The following is a 20,529-nucleotide window of genomic DNA, read 5'->3' as shown; positions in this document are numbered from 1 at the left end:
TGTGATAGTCGCCAAAGGCGTTCACACATCGGGTCTGCATATGCGTAGATTCGCCGATACGCATATGCAGACCCGCAGCATCGGTCTCCGCAGCGACTTACTTGCAGACCAAAGGTCTGAATTAGGGCCTATTAACTAAAGCATCTGTATATAAAAAATATGACTGCTATGAAGAGTGAACGTTAAGTTACAGTAGCCCTGTTGGTGGTGACAGCACAGACACATCCCCACTCACTGACTGCACTGTGCAGACTCTCACCCCTCTCCCATCATGCAGTTGCAGGGACTGGGAGAAAATTTTTTTTGTCTAAACTTTATTGACTACCGGACAATCATCTTTCATTTCCTGCAGTTAGAGGTGAGGAAGCCAGTGCTGAAGAAAACAGCAGACAGTAAGTGACCTCTCATAGCGACAGTCACTTAGCAATGCCATAGATGCCTATAGCAACGCAATATTGTAGCTTGTAAGCTACAATAATGCCATAGTGTGTAAGCCCCATACACACTATAGCTGACAATATTGTCCACGGGTCCCCGATATTTAGTGTACACACTGAAAAATATTGGTAAATGGTATCATTCAGTGACGTCCCCAGGAACCACTGAACATGTGTGTCCTTGGCTATATAGCCAAATTGAATTGCATGTTCAGCAGATGGGAAGGGTTGCTAAAGCATACTTCCCTATCCTCCCAGAATGGCTAGGAGGCTCCCAAAAATTGGGTTCCCCCAGGAAGGTGGTGAATTCCCCCGCATCACCCCCACAACCCCCTTCCCCGCTGAATCAAATACTGTTTTTCTGTGGATCCGCGGTGAGGGGGCGGAGCTAAATTAACGCAAGGGTCTTGGTGAGGGTCAACTTTGTCCCACCCCCCTGAAATGTACTCTCTGGTAGGAAAGTATGTGTTAACTATGCATGGGTGCTCCCAATATTGAGTGTACACACCAGAGGATATAGTAAAAGATATCGCTCAGAAAGCCCTTTCAAGCAGAAGACAGAGAAGTCCCTTCACTCCATACTGTATCTTTGTCATTTGTCCTCCTTTTCCTCATTTGGTCTTCTTGTTGGAAGCATTAATCCAGCCCTGCATTAAGGGGTGTTTTAACAGAGGAGGGGGCTTTGGGTGGGCCCCCTCCTCTCCACAGTTCTGTAAAATCTTACTTTGTGCCGGAGTCCACTGCGGATGCGTAAGTCTCTGGAAACATGGTACCTGCCATTTTCCAAAGAATAATTTCAGTACTGGGCATGTGTAGTGGCCATTTTGGCTGTGCCTTTTACCGTGGATGAGGGGCGATGTGGGGACTCCATAATGGTGCCCCTGAGCACCTGGACTGCAGAGATTGCACCCATAAACTCCACACAGACATAGGCATTCATCCACACTCACACCACTTATCTAAGAAATAAAGACGCGTACAACTGAATGGGCTTAAAGGGGACGGCTTATTTATTTTGAGCAGGGGCGGCCTATTTGAAAATTTATGTCCCTGCTCTAACTAAGGTGGCGGGCAAAGAACGGCATGCAAGATAAATAACATTGCTGGAAAATAACAAAGTAATAAAAATAACAAACTCCGGATCTAAGGGCCACCTGCCCTTAATTGCCAAGGACCGGCCACCTGCCAGCGTCCAAGACAACGGCTCAATTACGAAGCGGACTTTTCAAAAGGGACCAATTGCCCTTAAGGTCAGGGGGTTAACCTTCTGCTTCTGCCCCTGACCTCGCAATATCACTAAGGCAGAGCTCACCACTCTGCCCGAGTCATCAAAAAATTGGGCCACCTGCCCTAAACTACAAATGTCCGCAACAATTTACGCTATCCGAAGTAGATGATCGTTAAGGTCCAGATGTGGGCCCACCTGGATCGGTGATGCCCACATCTTGACATCAACCACCAGCTAAGTGTAAATACAGCTCTAATTTAACTACCGTTCTTTCCGCCAAAACAAAATAAGCCGACACAACTAAAACGAATAAATGCAAACGACTTCTCAAAACTAATTCTAACTAAGAATTGGGGCGGGCGGGAGGGCAACGTTCCCTGAAGCAAGAGGCAGAATCTTCTGGAAGCAAGAACATCACCCCATCAATCTCCACCCCTGACCTCAACCAGCCTATCCTGAACCGTCATTCAAATCAGCCAACCCGTCAATCAAGACAAGCCGAACCCCCATGCCCAGATCAAGTGTGTGAGCTAAAGATTCCTGCCAATAGCCAGGTGAGTTTATGCTGTTTTCAGCCAGACAAGCTGGCTTCTACAGTCTTTATAGAAATGTCTATGTCTGCATCCTACATATATGTGCTGTCATGAATGTTCAAGAAAACTCCTGGATCTTAAATACACAACAAAAAACATACATGAGGAGGGATTTAAATCAGTTACTCATAAACAGGGCAAAAAGGAGTGGTGAAGTGGACCGGTGCTGATGTTGTCCATATTAACCAATCAGCTTGGGCAGCTTCTCCACTCCTTTCTCTGCTTGATATATCAACCCCTTTATTTTCTGACAATAAAATGTGCCGCACCACTGAGAAATGCAAATATGAAAGGAGAAGTCAGGTTCCTGGTGGGCTGTATTATTTAATTTATCCTTCAGTGCAGTGGCGGGCAGGGCCGGGGGGCAGGGTGCCATGTGCCCCCCGAGCTGCTCTATTTTAATGGGCCCCTTTATTTTATAGCAACAACAAAATAGTGCCACCCTGGCGAAAAACACATGCAAAACACACTTACACAATTTTTTGTGCGTGGGTCACTTTAAATGTTTGAGCGACCTTGAGATTTAAGTAGAGAAAAAATTCCACAAACCTTTTTGGTGAAAGGTTCATTTTTGTGTTTACCTAGGCTGAAAAACATAAGGTGCGCTATAGATTGACAAAAAAATTCATAATTGTCTGTACACCTTTATTTTAGCAAAAGGGCCCTGTTAAGCTGCTGACACACGCAACGTGGGCTACTAGGGCAGTGGGGGCTATGCGGGCAGCGGGGGCCAAGCGTGCGTCCGGGCTAAGCAGCGTGTGCGGTCGGACATGGAATGGATGCAGACATGCTGCGTCTGCATCCATTCCGCCCGGGGACTGGTCTCCTCCAGTAGCCATAGCAACAGGCAGCCAATCGCATGGCTGGTGCAGAGGAATGCCCAGGGTTTTATGGGTGTCATTATAAAAATGCTGGGCATTCCCCTGCTCTGGGGGGGGGGGGGGGGGGGGCAGCTGATGTCACATGACGTCAGTTCCCGCCCCGAATTCGGCCATCTCCGGTCAAGAGAAAAGTCTGTCAGAACTGACTTGTATCTGTGAACGGGAAAAAAAAATGCGATGGTCGGCCACCATCGAATAATTTTTCACCCGTGGGTCGGCCAGCGGGCGGCGTTTCTCTGTTCGCTAGGCTATTAACATTCACAGCCTAGAGAACAGGCCTGAATCAGACCCTAACTTTCTATTAGATTTTGAATATAAAGTAAAAATCAATAGCCAGAATTGCACCGTGGGTCCACAGCTTAAAAATATAACATAAGCATCAATAATAATAAAAACATACACAGCTAATAAAATGCACACAGACAACATTGCATAAATATAGTATATACACAATGCATATGGATACATCTCCAACAGTGAGATAGGAGAGAGTTAATGTTTATAAAGTAGTAATTAGTGAATAGTACAGTACTTAATTCAGTACATTAAATTACTGGAGATCGTTAATAGAAATCACTCTAGAGTGTTCAAAGTGTTCAGTCCTCCTAATAATAAGTTCCCAGTAAGAATGTGCTCTCGAGGTTTCTGGGTCTACAGGAGATATTAGTTCATGAAATGCTTGTTCACAGATTAACAGAACAGTTGGGTTTAATTCAGTGGCCGCGGGGAGGTGCTGAGTAAGTGTGGGTGACGGGGGTCTGCAGGTCTATCAATGCACTGCACTGCTGCCGGGACAAGCCTGCCTTACCCCTCTGCTTCCCGCCGCCGCCGCCGAGACCCGCAGATCTACTTGACTGCAGACCTGGCAATCCTCCTGGCGCCTGTTAATGAAAAATAGCCCACACACAATGTCCGCCCCCTTACAGCAGACACCTTTTTGAGGATGCTAGAGGAGGCGGCGGCCTCCTTTAGCATCCTCAAAAACAGTCTGCTGTTAGGGGCAGCCATTTTGTGATGGTCATTTTCATTAGCAGGAGCCAGCCAGGAGGAGCGCCGGGACCGCAGTCAAGTAGATCTGCGGGTCCCGGCCACAGCCCCATCGGTGGCGGCCTAAGGCAGGGTTGAGGGTATTTATTGTACTGGAGGGGGCTGCTCCGGCAGGGGAGTGCACATTTTATAGTTACGCCACTGGTTTATTTGTAAACTGATGGTACGATAAAACCCCACTTGTAAGAAGAACCTTTCTGATTGATAGCGCTTTATCTGTAATCAGAATCCTATATCAGCCCATTGAATGTATGACTGTCAGTGATAGAGCTCTGTGCAAGTTCTGGGTCCTGATCTCCAGGCTTGTACCATCAAATGGGACACTGCTGAAGTCTGCTGAATGTACTTGGGGGCAGATTCATACCGACTCGCAGCAGGCCCAATTCGCCGCCGTCACAGATGGTTGGGGTTACGCATGTGCGAATAGGTGCATGTACAAACCCTGGGGATGAACGGCTTCAGCGAGCATCACACCTGTCGGGCCATTAGCTCCATAAATACACTGGGCGTACCACTGCAGATGCAGGCGGGTCGATGCCTGCTTGGTGCAGGTGGCTGATGTCATATAACGTCAGTGACTGCCCTGAATCCAGCTGGAAAAGTCAGTCCAGGCTGACATTTCATAGCAAAGGCAGGAGAAATCATTTGTATGGTGAGCAACCATCAAATGATTTATCCTGCTTGCGTCCACATGCATGGCATGTGTTAGTGTGGCGGGAAGGGTGGCATTTACCTCTTATACGTAGTTTAGCGAACAGGTCTGAATCAGGCCCTTGATTCCCATTAAGGGAGGGTCTCACAGTGGTATCTCACCCCCAGGGGCAAACGCAGGATTTTCAGAAGGGGGTTTCCAGAGGGGCGGAGCAAAGCACGGAGATGGACACTTAGGTGACCCAGTATATGCCGGGTCAGTTAAAGTATTATAGATAGACCAAATGTAAGGATGTTTAATATGCAGAGGAGGGGTGTATAGTGGAGTGGGCTCATTATTCATAATTTTCTGGTGGGAGGACAGCTTGCTTGACTGCAGATATCTCCAGTTCCCGGAACTAGATTTCTTAGATTTTAATGGAATTAAAAACTAGAGAATCCCACCTACCAAATGGTATTGGGGACTAGGGGATCAGAGTTCAGGAGGCAGAGCAATCTGCCAACGATAATATAAAACTACATACCAGGTGTGTGGAGCTGGAGCAATAACCAGCTGCTGGAAGGCTGATGTCTCTGGTTCTGGGAACAGTCAGGGCCGGTGCAAGAGTTCTTGGCACCCTAGGCAAAACCTCTGATGAATCTCCCCCCTCCCCCCCATTAACCCTTAAGAAAGAGGTATTGATTGAAGCTTGATACACCCTGCCCAGTGACCCATACCGATACAGTTAAGAATAATAGGAGTCAGTATCCAATGAAATATACATTATAATCGATTTGAAACATACTGTATTATAAAGGGATAAAGAAAAAAATGTAGGATTCTGACATCTATAATTATCAGAAAGAACCGGAAGAAGAGAGAAAAGAGAAGAGAAAGCCAATCTCCTTAATAGCCCACATCTGTCACTCTGTTACTGTGTGTATAATGCTGGCGGAGTCATAGAGTGACAGATCAGGGCTAATAGCCTATCAGCGCAGCAGTTGCCGAGATCGCCCCTCCCCAATCTCCGATCAGGAAAAAAGCATCACTCAGAGACTTGAAAGTGATAAAGCAGTGTAAATAAGGAAGCACCACCTGCAGCCCACCCACAGCACCACCAGACATCCACCCCTACCTGTGGCCACCCCACATCTGCCACTACCCCAGCCGCGGTACTAATTCACCCACCCATGGCACCCCCACACCCGGACCTCCTAAACCCCCAGTACCCTTGCACCCAGTCGCCCCAACACCTCACCAGCCCATCCCCCACCCCCAGGCAGGGCTGCCAAGAGAAATCATGGGCCCGGGTACAACAACTTTCCGGGGCCCCCATGGAGGGCGCTCCCAGCAGACTTCCGCCGGCACGGACTCCCCCAAGCCACCGCAGAGTCTGCGGACCCTTCGCTATGCCAATGCTTCCTAGGTAGGTGCTTAGTGAGTGGCAGCTAATATATATATATATATATATATATATACTGCCTGATTAAATTCATATGACTTTGCTACAAGACTGGTGAGTGTCTCCTATACAGTATATATATATATATATATATATATATATATATATATTTGGTTATATATATTTGGTACTCTTTACTTAGTTGGGCGCCCATCGCGGTGATCGCGGGCATCGCAGGCAGTACATTAACGGCCGCGACGCGATGCCCGCGATCACCGCGATTTCCCATAGGGTTCAATGTTAAATTTAGTGCTGCCCGCGATTTTACATTCAATGCTTCAATGGCCGCGATTTGGCCATAGGAATCAAATGGGCTACAGAGCCCAAATAGGCACAATTAACACTTAAATGTCCCCCCAAATTTGTAACGCCACCCCACGATCCACGCCAACCCGAAGCGTGGCGAGCGCAGCGAGCCCGCGAGGGGCGGCGTGACGCGTCCTCCGACCTTTTCATACCCCCACTATCCACGTCGGCGTGGAGTTGAGAACAGAATAGTGTGGCGAGCGCAGCGAGCCACCGAGCCCGAAGCGTGGCGAGCGCAGCCGGATACCTTCACAGGTAAACGTGGACAGTACGGAAACTACATCTGTAGTCTGACTGCTTTTTGTGAAAACCCGAGTGTGTGCCACTGTCACCTATGTCTATATATATATATATATATATATATATATATATATAGTGCAGTGTTGGGGTAGGTGGCACTCAGAAATAAATACAAACCGATGTTTCAAAGGAACATTCTTGCCAGCACCTTGATAAAAAAGCCCACAGGCTTTGAAGCGTCGGTAACTCACACCGCCTGCAGTCCCCAACGCTGCATAGTATATCACCGCTAACCCTGCACCTGCGCCCCATGCACACTATACTATCACTGCTAACCTTGCACCTGCTCCCCACACACACACTATACTGCCGCTAACCCTGCACCTGCTCCCCCACACTATAGGGATACGGTCATCTGTAAGACCAGACTTAGGTCGACAGTCATTAGGTCGACCACGGAAGGTCGACTGTCCCCAAGGTCGACAGGGTTAAAGGTCGACATGGCTCAAGGTCGACATGACTTAAGGTCGACATGGGCCAGGGTCGACATGGTTTTAGGTCGACAGTCATTAGGTCGACATGAGTTTTTCACTGTTTTTTGAGCTGACGTGCCGACAGGCGGTATTTCATGCCCTACCATCCACTAGGGCGTGGTGGTAGAATCAAATAGTGTGCCGAGCGCAGCGAGGCACCGTGCCCGAAGCATTGCGAGCGATGCGAGGGGCTGCGGTTCGACTCCAACTGCGTCCATGTCGACTGTGTTGACATTCGGGCAAAAAAACAGTGAAAAACTCATGTCGACCTAAAACCATGTCGACCTTGGACCATGTCGACCTTGAGCCATGTCGACCTTTAACCCCCCCCCCCCCCCCCCCAGCAGAGTTAGACACACAATCATCAATATAGGTACATAAGTTTTTTGTGTATGCAAGAGTAGCAGGCAGGCAGGCAGGCACCCCTCCTCTCTCTCTACCTTTCTGTCTCTCTGCTCCAGTCCATGGGTCTCTCTTCATGACCAGGATGCAGCTTTTCTTCTTCTTCCTTCATTTGCAGCAGACTCCGTTAAGCCCCGCCCCCTATTTCACTCTTGTGTTGCCTGGAAAGTAAACCTGGCTCCCCATTGGTCAACGGCGGCCATCTTTTTGGAGCCTGGCATGTAGGCAGTCATTTTCTGTTAGCCCCACCTGCCACATCTTAGCTGAGCTGCGCAGAGGAGTCAAGAGTCGGAGAGCAGGATAATTCTCCTACACTGAAGCTGCCGCTGTACACACTGTAAGTGACAGCTGACCCCGCCGCTCTCCTATTCCTCCAGTATACATTCAGCGCCCGCCACGCTCTCCCATCTGCGCGCCAGCCACTACACACGGGCAAAATCATAAAAAAAAAAAAAGTATGTGTGTTCCCGGGACCAGGGCCCCCCTGCCAAGCCCGGGACCAGGGCCCCCCTGCCAAGCCCGGGCCCAGGTAAAATGTACCTGCTCCCCTCCCCTCTCGGCGGCCCTGCCCCCAGTACCCATGCACCTATCCTTCCCCTACCCACACCACCCCTGCCCCTCCTGCACCCACAGCACCCTCGCAACTGCCCGTCACTCAACCGGTGCACCTCTGCACCTGACCAACCCACACCACCCACATGGGGCACACCTGCATGTGTAAGTCCACCACCCGCAATATCCCAGCACCTGTCACTGCCCCACCCGCACCAAGCACCCTCTCCCACCCATGGCACCCTCGCACCCAACCCTCACCCGTGCCCCCGCAACCCCACTGCACTGCCCCTCCACCACCCACAGCACCCCGAATCCACTTGCAGTTACACCACAATCACCCCTCCCCCACCCACAGTACACCCACACGAGCCCCTCTCCCACCCATGGCACACCGGCCTTTCCCCGCCCCCCACAATCCCCCACCCAACTGCAGCACCCCTGCACCCGCCCCTCCCCCATCCACACCACCCACATGTGCAGGGCTGGATTAACAATGGGCCTGATGGAGCTATAGCTCCAGGCCCACTCTCCAAATAGGCCCATTTTGTAGCTGAGGGCCAGGGCTTTCCAACGAGCCTGGTGCTGTGTCGCTAGCCCCCTGGGAACCGGACATACCGCCAGGCAAAGCTGGAATGTTTTCCCCATAGGATAACATGGGACCTGACCCCACCCTGTTCCAACGACTGCCAGTTCCCTCTCCGGCATCACAGAAGCTAAAGGTTTAGTTGAACCCAAATCACTGGACCTTCAATCTGGTCCATATGGGTTCATTGGTTCCAGAGATATGCGGGTAAACCAATTTTTTCATTTATGAAATGTAATTTCATGGCTGTTCATGTTGTTTGAGGACAGATTTCTCTGGAACCAAACGGCCCAGTTTCACGGGACCAAAATCATTCGAAGCCCACTTCTTCAATATGATACTGGTCTCTTGTAAATGGGTCAGTTGGTTCCGAAGATATAGCTGGTTGGTTTTCTCTCCCCCTCACACCAGAAAATGCAGAGACTAGGCTGGTGTAAAAAGGGCCAGTCCGGGAATGTCCCTGCATGATCCTGGGACCATATTCCCAGGTAAATCCCTGCATTTTCAGGTGTGAAAAATAGCCGGGACCTGCAGTGCTCTGAATACAGCCGGGCAGCCCCTTATCTCTGCCTGGCTGTCAATGGCTGTCATTTGTGCCCGGCGGCGGCTGTCCCCCAGTTACCGTGAGCATGTTTTCCCCCTTGGCAATGAGCATGTAATCCCCATGCCAACGAGCATTGACATGTAGGTAAGCAGCACTAATGTAGCAGAATTGTTAATAGGCATTATGATGTTTGGCATAATATGTAATGGACATTATGGTGTGTGGCTTAAAATGTAATGGGCATTATGGTGTAAATTTTTAATGTGCGCCTTTGGCGCGCAATGCCCCTGTTTATGAAGCATATTAATTTATTATGCATTATTACTCAATCTGTTTGGCATAGTGTGTATTTTGGCTCAATCCATGTGGCAAAATGTGAATTTTGCCTTAATCTGTGTGGCATAACGTGAATTTTGACTCAATCCACTTGCCATAGTGTGAATTTTGGCTCAGTCGGTGTGAATTTTGGCTCATTCCTTGTGGCATAGTGTGTAAGAGGCAAATACAGCATAAGGGGGTTACTATTGTGTTGCATGATTGTGTGATAAACTTAGGTGACCACATAAAATGTTTCAGCTTTCAGTACTTTTTTTATGACTGGAATGCAGCCTCACCCCGCAAGTATTTTAGGACATTGGCAACCTGCGGGTGCACCGTTGGAGGGCACCCGCCAATATATCTCCCTGCATTTTTCCTATGCCAGCCCTCTGCCTTTTCCACGCATATATAATTAGTTGAAAGTATTTACACAAATAGAGACACACCCATGAGCAGACCACCCAACCAGAACAATGGTCACGTCTCCCACATTACTAGGGGCTGGCCACAACCCCTATTATTGCGCATAATAGGCCCTTGATCATTTTCAGCTCCAGGCCCATTTAGACCTTAATCTGGCATGGCACATGTGGCACCCCCCACCTGTAACTCCACCACCCACAGCACATCTGCACCCGACCCTTCCACAGCATCACCGGAAACCCTCCACCACCTGCGGCAACCCCGCACCTGCCACTCCCCCACCCGTGATACTCATGCACCTATCCATGGCACTCCCGCACCCGGGCGTGTGAATGCCCTCCCCTACAAATGGATGTTTTGCATAAATATCCATTCGCAGGGTTGCGTGTGGGGCCATAATCATTCGATAATCGACGACTATCTAATGATTTCTACAGTGCTCGCAAATCTAAGTCAGTCTTTGTTGATTTAGACTTTCAGCATCCGGTCCGAGAATTGAGCGGCTGCTGACATCCTGTGAAGTCAGCCGCCCGCCCCCGGCAGGCATCGACCTGCCCGCGTACCCATGGTAACGCCTAGCGTTTTCCTTGGTGCATCCAATGTTATCATGCGAAAGCCCCCTGCTAGCCTCCATTACACACCCCCTCTGTGTGAGCACCACGGACACTATACAAGTCTCAGAATGTTCCCGCACCAAAGCCCTGCACATACGAACACGCAGGGGACATTCGCTAATCAGATTCAGGCCCTAGATGAGGTGCAAACGATGCTGAACCCCTGGACAAACGATATAGTGTTTCAAAAGACCTACACATACTGTATATCATCAGTGGCCATATCCAGGAGTATGCTGTCATTGGTGACATCATCAGATTGAGCTGTGTGCACGACCAACCTGGAGGTGCGATAGTCTATACATACTGGACGATGTGAAAGATTTTAAAGTCTTGATCCATCGGCAGTTGGGTACATCATTTAAAAAAATGGTAGTACTTATGTAATATCTGGACTCCCGTTTTTCTTATGAGACCGCGTCCCCTCGCGGGGCTCGCTGCGCTCGCTGCGCTCACCACGCTTCGGGCACGGTGGCTCGCTGCGCTCGCCACACTATATAAAATCAACTCCATGCGTAGTTGGATAGTAGGGGTATGAAAAAATGGGGATGCATTTAACATGGGAGTCCAGATAATACATAAGTACCAAAATGGTCTAATGTGTGCCCAGCTGTAGCCTGCATCACTTGGTTTTTAGTATGTCTGGTATATGAAATGTTGCACTTTTAGATTATAATATGCCATCAGAAGAGGCCTGTTTAGATAGGGAGCCCCTTGAAAATCTGTGTAGGACACCAAAATGGTGGCCATTAAAGATGGCTGCCAACGTTTCCCCTCTTCTAGGGATCCAGTTCCACACTGTGCATTTAAATGATTCATTATACATATGTTACTTTATATTGCATTTCTGTTATTAATCTAGTACATTATAATTAATGCATTAGCAGTATTTACTATACATAAATGTATCAAAATGCCCCAGTGGTGGAACTGGTGAGTGGTTGGCCCAGGTGAAAAAATATAATTTGGGCTCCACTCTAACCCAAGTTCACAATTTGTCACACAGCAGTTGGTGGTAGCATTGGGTCCTCAGGGGCCCCAGTGTGATGCAACTGCTGCACCAATAATGGTTTATCAAACATGTGGCAACTTTCCACATCCCTCCGGAGATTAGCCACACCTCTAAACATGAGCCCCTAACACTGCATTCTCCCAGTGGGTCTTTCATGCCCCAGTTGAACCCCGGCTCAGTGGCGTGATGAGGCGGCTCTGGGAGAATTGCCACACTTTCCAGGGGGCCTCCCAATCCTCCCAGGAGAGTAGACAACTACAGTATGTTCTATATGTATCCTTTATTTTCTATATTCTGACTGATGCAGCATTTCACTGTGAGCACATATTTTATTTTCACGATAGGGGGTATTATACTTAGATATTGATAACTTTAATTACAAAATGTTTATTTTGATATATATTAAGCATCGTTTTGTTAGCTACTTTTGCAAGAAAGGTTTCTGTAACATGACCAGGTCAAATATGCATCTGAAAGGAGATTTATACCCCTTTCAGACAGAAAATGAAATTACCGGGTGAAGCAGTTTTACCCGGGAATTTCGTGAAAAACAAGGGTCATTTTTCTGTGTGAAAGGGCACACCCAGGTCGTAAATCCTGTGTCTCCGACCCTGGAATTGACCAGGGTCGAGGACACGGGATTTATGACCCGGGTTGACCCTTTCACACAGAAGAAATACCCGTGTTGTTCAGCAAATTACCGGGTAGAAATTTTCAACACGGTAATTTGTTCTTCTGTGTGCAGGGGAATCAGGCTGCTCTCTGCGAAATGACTCGGCATTTGAAATGCCATGTATTTGCCGGATTTTTCAGACTTTTCTGTCTGAAAGGGGTATAAACCTCATACCCTCCAACATTTGAAGGGCAGAAATCGGTACATACACATAAAGGGGGCGTGACCATGGGTAAAGTGGGTGTGGCCACTGGTAAAGGGGCGTGACCATTCCCTTTCTGAATTTGTACTCGGCATTTAAAATAAAAAGTTAAAGTTAAAAAAGGTTTCCCAATGTCAGGGCACAGGATATAGAAGTGCACTCACCCTACTAACAGATAAATGAGGCCCTGGATGAGGATGCACCACAGAGGGATGTAAGATGGCATTCTACCCACCTCAGGAGGTCGGAGTCCTTGAAAGTATATTTTCCCGGCTGCACTGTATGTCCCCCTGCATCGGTGGAGGGAGATAGGCAGAAACGCTTGCAGGGCACAGGAGTGGAAGAAGCTGTAACGGCATCTGAGACCGCTCACAGTCAGCCCCACCAGGTTCCTCCAAGATGGCGCCGTCAGAGCAGGGGCCTGGACAAGTAGGGGAAGCAGGCCGCACTCGCCACCACCATGTCTGCACCCACGCGCCGACCGCGGAGTCCATGCTGTGCTAGCTCTCCTCTCTGTGCGCTTGGTGTCCGAAAATCACCACTGCGCATGCCAGAGAGGGCTGACACACACGCTGTGATCTCCCCTGTTTGCTGTGCGATGGGTCCGCGGTGCCGGAGCGTCACGTTACGACGCATCGCACGCTGGCCTGAGACCCGCAATGCATCCTTGGGAATGGGTGCATTGCGGGCAGAAAAACCGGTACATTCGGTACACTTGAATTTTGCCGGTACAGACCGTTTAAAAACGGTACTGTACCGGCAAAATCGGTACTGTTGGAGGGTATGAAACCTGCTAACACATTCAGCTTAACAACAAACCATCCATTAGTTGGAGGTTATGTGATGCTTGAATAAGATAAATAATGTATATTAGTGCAGATATAGTAAGCAGAGATAGGGAGAACTCTGAGTTCTGGCTGCACTGAAATGCTAATCTGTTTTTACAGGGCGGGTTGATAAAGTGGGTTACCCCGTTTCTTGTGCATAAAATACTTAAATAAGTCATGCGTAAATGAACTTGTAAAACATAAAAACACAGTACACGTCGCTCCTTTATAGAATGCAGAGAAGGGGACACAGTCCGTGTTATTGGGAATATTCCATCTCACTGAACAAAAGCTGTCTTGCATTGGTGAGGCGCATACACCCATCCTAATACTCAAACATACAATACTTGCCTATTCTCCCACAAGTTGCGGGAGTTTCCTGATTGGTTGAGTAATCCCCAACACCACCCGCTTCCTAGTGCAAGTTTTCACACTGTCAAGGCTCCGGAATCAAGCATACAGAAAAAGGTGGGAACTAATCGATTGCCTATATATACTTGCAACTGATGAGGCGGCGTAAGCCTGTGCCCCCCGCTGTCATCAGGACAGTTGGTAGGTATGTTAAATATACAAAATATGGGGTATGTAATATATGTGCTGGCTGGATATGTCAGGGATCAGCAGCGCTGTTTGTATTAAGCCACCGCATTGCACTAGGCTTCACTCTCTTTCTAAACCCACCACTGGTATCATGTGAAAACTAGCCAATAGGAGTCTGGGGGCGGGCTAAGAGGGAGTGTCTAGAAGTCTAATACTGCTGAGTCCTTTAATCCACATGGTAGCTTAATACATACAGCTATCTTAGTACATACAGCCATAGGATAACCAGCCAGCACATATATTACAGCATATCATGTATGTATTTATGTGCTAAGAGACCCCCCCCCCCCCCTTCCTCCACTACAACAGGATATAAGATTCTTGAACTGTACTATAATTTATTTTTGCTGAAATCATAACTGTGGTAATGTCTTGCGAAAATATTGCAGGCCTTAAAATACTAGCATACCTCCCAACAGTCCCGATTACCGCGGAAATGTCCCGGTTTTCTGGGACATTCCTGCATCCCTCCCGTGGCCGGCAGTGTCCCGCGGCGAGGGCTGTTGGGAGTCCCCCTGTCGGCTGCTGAGCAGCGGGGAATAAACGCTGTGCGCATGTGCACAGCGTCTATTCCCACAGCCAGGGGGCTGGGGGCATGGCTAGAGGCTCACAGAGGCTCAGGGTCACGCCCTTATAGCGTCAAAATGGGGCGTGGCCTCGCGGGAGAGCCGCGAGAACAGACCATGCCCCCTTTAATTAGGCCACACCCCCGAAATTTTCGCACGCATCCATCTGTCCCTCCTCTAATTCTTTGTAAGTTGGGAGGTATGTACTAGCCGCAAATCCATTCGCAAGCCCAGTGACGTAACTATAGCCCCGCAGCCCCCGCCATGGCGGGGAGGCGCTGAGTAACTGTGGGCGCCGGTCTCCGCTGCGGGGCTATGTTACGCTGTGTGTGGCTGTCCGGGACGTGTGGGCAGACAGCGCGGCCCCCTCGCCCTCCCATCCGCCCGCCCTCGTACAGTTAATAACCCCCCTTACCCCTCCTCGTGCCGCCGCCGCATTCCCGCAGCGCAGATCTCCTTCAGGCTCCGGACCGTCTCCTCCTGACGTACAGTGCTATTGAAAACTGCCCCTCAGAATATGGCTGCCCCCTAACAGCAGACAGTTTTTGTAGGGATGCTAGAGGAGGCGGCTATTAGGGGCAGCCATTTTGTGATGGTATTATTTCATTAGCACTGTACGTCAGGAGGAGACGGTCCGGAGCCTGGAGGAGATCTGCGCTGCGGGAATGCGGCGGTGGCGGCAGAGGGGTAAGAGGGGGGGGGAATGGGGTGTTTAACTCTACGTGGGCGGTTGGAAGAACTAGGGGGGGGGGGTGCAAAAATCCTAGCTATGCCGCTGCGCAAGCCGTTCATTATTGAATGATATTTCCGGTGTGTGCAGTATGTGCGTAGCCCAGGACTTAATGACTTACTTGTTGGCTGCGATAGAAACAGGTTGACCGGGGCCCGGAGATGATGTCACACGCATTCCCCTAAAACATCTGGGCAGGCCTGCATTTTCCCTGACACTCCCAGGAAACGCTGGATACCACCTACAAAAGCTGGCATCCTGTCAATCACCTTGCATATGGCCAACGATCAAAATAGTATCAAAATTTTATCACAGGATAGCCTTGGCAATACGTACTGCGAGCCGTACACATGTGCAGTCTATTGATAATTGCCTGGCCTATGAATAAGGCGTTAGATTAGGTCTGAATTTAGCCCATTGAATGGATCACACTACACTCTAAATGATTGTATTGGACACAAGGAATATGAAACAGTGACAGGATTATTTCAATTTCCACAGCTGCCACATTCGCACCATGATGTCAGTGAGAACAACAGTCAGATAATGGGAATACTGAGAACTGAATGAGCCAGGATGGCAGGAATATTACACAGAATCACATGGATGCCATTCCTTTGTCTGCTGCTCTTTGCTCCTCGGGTTTTGTGCTGTGTGAAGTGTGACAGTACAGGGAAAAGCTTCTTACAAACCTTTAACTACATAGTGAAGAATGAACACGAGGAAGATGAAGTAGCCTACACCAAACTTAAACAATTTGTAGCTGCTGCTTCCAAAACTTTAATGGAAGAGATTGACGGATTGTTCCTAGGTAATTAAAGTTGGCATTGTACATATATATTCTTAATCTTCTTCTTAAACCACTTTATTACCATCAGCCCGGCACCCATCACCCAGGGGTGTCGTGGACAGCTCGGGCTTCAGCCAGGGCTGGGGGTGTCCTGAAGGGGGGGACTTATTGGGGGGCCCACTCCCCAGGACTGAGCAGCCAGGGTGGTTCTGCTTTCCCCCGAGGTGTGGCATAATACCGCTGGCTGTTGGAGCCCGGTGCTGGTTATACAAATAGGGGAGACCTTTTTGCCCCCCCATATTTTTGTAACCAGGACCGGTCCAAGAGCTGGGCGCTGGTTATAGAAATATGGGGGGACCCCAGTTTTTAGTTCCATGTATTTCTCTAAGCAGCACCGGTTTAACGATCACAGGGCTGGTTATACTCATTTTTTGCACAGAGAATCCTGCACGGATCTGACTGATCCATACGGATGGAAAATGTAATCTATTTTCAAATTGTATCAGCAGGTCTCGGGACAAAAAGACTAGGGGTCCTCTGTATTTTTATAACCACCACCAGGCTCCAACGGCCTGGAAATTTCAGGAAAGAATAATACAGAAGAGCATTTGGCGCAAGTGGAAATGCGCACTATTTTTCATTTTGGTATTCAAAATGTAGGAGGGCCCTGCTCGCAAGCTTACAATCTATAGGGAAATAGGCATTGATACATAAGGATAGATACTGTATTCTTTATTGCATCGATTACACCAGAATGCAAGGTTCCGTGTCTGGTACTGGAATTTGATAAGCTTGCCTGAAGAGATGAGTTTTTAGGGAACGCTTATAGGTTTGGAGACTGGAGGAGAGTCTTATTGTGCTTGGGAGGGCATTCCACAGAGTGGGTGCAGCCCGATGAAAGTCCTGCAGTTTATACATGTTATAAACCTTGTGAAAGAATAAGAAAATTAGTGAAAAAGAATTTGGAAAGGACTTTACCCTAACCACCCAGTAGTCCAGGTGGTAAGAGTGCAATTAAGGCATGATCTAATATTTTTTTAGAGCCATCAGGGTAATGCCACATCCGGGGACACTTTTTATACAAGGTCCCCCGGCCAAAGCATCACCCTGTGGCTGGACAAGGTCCCCCGGCCAGGGCTAAAGCCCAGGGCTATCCCAGGCACCCCTGTGTCTTGGGTGCCAGGATGATAACAGTTAAAGTGCAAAAATAAAGAATAAAAAGTATTTGGTTGTGCTGTGGAACAACAAGTTCCAGCAAGCCTCCCCGATGCAGGTACTTGGAGAACCACAAGTCCCAGCATGTGCGGCATTAATGGGCCTGATGGGACTTAGTAGTAGTCTCACAGCAGAACCATCACCTCAATAAAAACACCCACACAGTGTAGTCAAGAATTATTAGCATACAGTACATGCACACACCTTACATACATACATACATACATACATACTCACCTATCTTGACCCCGTAGGTTTGGTCCTCTTCTCCCGTAGAATCTGTTTTGGACCTGTGAAAAAAAATTATACTTACAACCTCCAGATCGGTCCTCTTTGATCCAAAGTAGACAAACCTGGGGTTAAAAATGAAAAAAATCAAAGTACCAGTAACCATTAGCAGGTTTACACACGCAGCTCTTCACCAAAGACTGAGGGTAATCCCACTGACGTCAGACAATGGCACTCCCCTCAGTCTATCAGGAGCGAGCTCCAGTGGATCTCCGCACCTGATAGGCTGTGCACTCCTTCATAGATGGGATGCTGCCATTTGGTCTACAGCATGATGGTCGACAGTCATTAGGTCGACATGGGAAAAGGTCGAAATAGGAAAAGGTCGACATGGTTCTAGGTTGAAAGGTCATTAGTTCGACAGGTCGTTAGTTCGGCAGGTCATTAGTTCGACAGTGTCTAGGTCGACAGTCAAAAGATGGACATGGGGTTTTTCACTGACGTGCTGACAGGCTGTATTTCATGCTCTACCATCCACTAGGGCAGGGCTGGGCAACACCGGCCCTCCAGATGTTAATGAACTACACATCCCAGCATGCCTTGCATCAGTTTCAGCATGGCCACATAGCAAAACTAATGCAAAGCATCCTGGGATGTGTAGTTCATTAAGTATTATTTTTTAATTAAATTAGATATAGCAGCCTAGTATGTACAGGTAGGTACACTAGGTAGGCAGTAGCACTGCCAGTGGCAACAGTGGACTGAGTAACTAAATAATACTGGCAGATTCAGTGCAGGCAGCATCAGTGGACTATATATATATAATATAATTAATTATTAATATATAATTATAATATTACAGGCACAGCACAGCACCAGAGGTATGCCCCAGCACAGAGGAGACAGTAGTACTACAGGTACACAGTTAGACTGTTCTCCTAAGCAGAGAGGAGAACAGAGTACACAGCAGCACTGAGGGAGACAGCCCCAGCGAATAAAATAATTAATTACAGCACAGCACATCAGAGGTAGACCGCATAGAGGAGACAGTAGTACTACAAGTACACAGTTAGACTACACAACAGCACTGAGAGACAGCCCCAGCGATTAAAAAATATTGCGTTCAAGGTCAAGCTCAAGTTTAAGCCCCAGCAGCAGCAGCACCAACACACCCTCTCCCAACCCACTACTAGACTGGAGTGAAGATGGCGGGCGCAGCAACCGCTTTTAAAGCCTCGCGAAATCCGGCGCCGGGAGATGACGTTCTGACCATGCGGACGGACCCGAGTCAGACGGGAATCTCCGAGCGCTGCTCGGAACCGGGCTCGGAATGATGACGTCCGTGGGGGCTCGGATCTCCGGAATCCGAGTCTGCACATCTCTAATTAATACCGCTGCTAGTTCCCATCTTCCGCAGGGACCCTGTTGCTGACGGCATATCCGCTGCTGCTGGGACCCTGCTGTGGCGCTGCTGCTGCTCCCGGACCTTGCTGCGGCGCTGCTGCTGCTCACGGACCCCGCTGCGGGTGAGTCCAGGAGGGGGTGGCTGGTTTTTTTTTGGGGGGGGGGGGGGGTTGGCGGGGGTTGGGAGCACCCACCTAAAAAACGGAAATCGGCGCCCCTGTCTGTGTATCCACCTGGAAATTTCTTGGGCCTGTTTGATGCCACGTCTGAGCACACAGCAAAGGTTCTACTGCAGATGTTCTAATTCATTTTACGTTGGATTTTATGTTCAATTTTATTATTTAGGGAATTTATTATAACTTAAAAACCATGACAGGGTATTGTCTAATCGCTGTGCCCAACTATCCCCCCACAAATGACATAACTCTCTTGTTGGATAAAATTGGCCACAGCAGCCATCTTTATTGAACAATACAATTTTAAACAATAATCCAAAAACATTCCCACGGAAGGTGGTCCCCGAGGCCCTCAATAAATATATATCCACACCTCTAAGCACTTCCAGGAGCTCTTACCCCCAGCCGATAGCGATTGGCTCGAGGGCACCAATTGTACACACCCAGTGCTCATTAATTAACCTCACCCAGGGGAGTCCAGCCCCCTCATGGGGCCCTCCCCGCCGCATAATTAAGCCTCAATGCCAGCAACCTCGAGGACCCCCCTCCGCACAGGCCACTGTGACAAAAAGACATCCTAGCAAATATTCTACCTAAACTATAAAAATTAGGGAAGGGTGGGTGGGAGCTGTTGAGAAAATCTCCCAGTGACCCCTATTTCCTGCCTGAACCCTGCTTATAAACCCCTCCAACACCCCGTTAAGCCCCTCCCCCTATGACCCTCTCCTTAAGCACTCCTCCTATGACTAACTGCTAGTCAGCTCCCTACAAACCCTGTCAGGGGAGCCTACCCCCAGGCTTTGCCTCCAGTCCGGCTCCTACATGACAGGGTATTGTCTAATCGCTGTGCCCAACTATCCCCCCACAAATGACATAACTCTCTTGTTGGATAAAATTGGCCACAGCAGCCATCTTTATTGAACAATACAATTTTAAACAATAATCCAAAAACATTCCCATGGAAGGTGGTCCCCGAGGCCCTCAATAAATATATATCCACACCTCTAAGCACTTCCAGGAGCTCTTACCCCCAGCCGATAGCGATTGGCTCGAGGGCACCAATTGTACACACCCAGTGCTCATTAATTAACCTCACCCAGGGGAGTCCAGCCCCCTCATGGGGCCCTCCCCGCCGCATAATTAAGCCTCAATGCCACCAACCTCGAGGACCCCCCTCCGCCAAAAAAGCACGAGGTTAAACCCTTAACCCCGTGCGCCCCCCCCACATCCGGAACGCTGTTTCTATTCCCTCTTGTAGTCCCAAAGACCAAACATCTATCCCCACAGCATTCAGGTGCACACCGTCACC

The 20,529-nt window shown here is 48.8% G+C and overlaps 1 protein-coding gene across 1 annotated transcript in view; it reads left to right on the top strand.

Annotated features, from left to right (window-relative positions):
* Nucleotides 1–362: 362 nt before the first annotated feature.
* Nucleotides 363–20,529, top strand: part of IZUMO1 (izumo sperm-oocyte fusion 1) — a 74,731-nt gene continuing 54,564 nt past the window's right edge. The window contains exons 1-2 of the mRNA XM_083161715.1: nucleotides 363–392; nucleotides 15,909–16,218. Of these exons, the coding sequence (XP_083017841.1) occupies nucleotides 15,984–16,218 (235 nt within the window). The 5' untranslated portion in view covers nucleotides 363–392; nucleotides 15,909–15,983. The remainder of the gene's footprint in view (nucleotides 393–15,908; nucleotides 16,219–20,529) is intronic.

Source organism: Crinia signifera, chromosome 19, assembly GCF_055691185.1.
Source record: "Crinia signifera chromosome 19, ASM5569118v1, whole genome shotgun sequence".
In the NCBI taxonomy this organism is placed as follows: Eukaryota; Metazoa; Chordata; class Amphibia; order Anura; family Myobatrachidae; genus Crinia; species Crinia signifera.
This window is presented reverse-complemented; position numbering and strand designations above follow the sequence as displayed.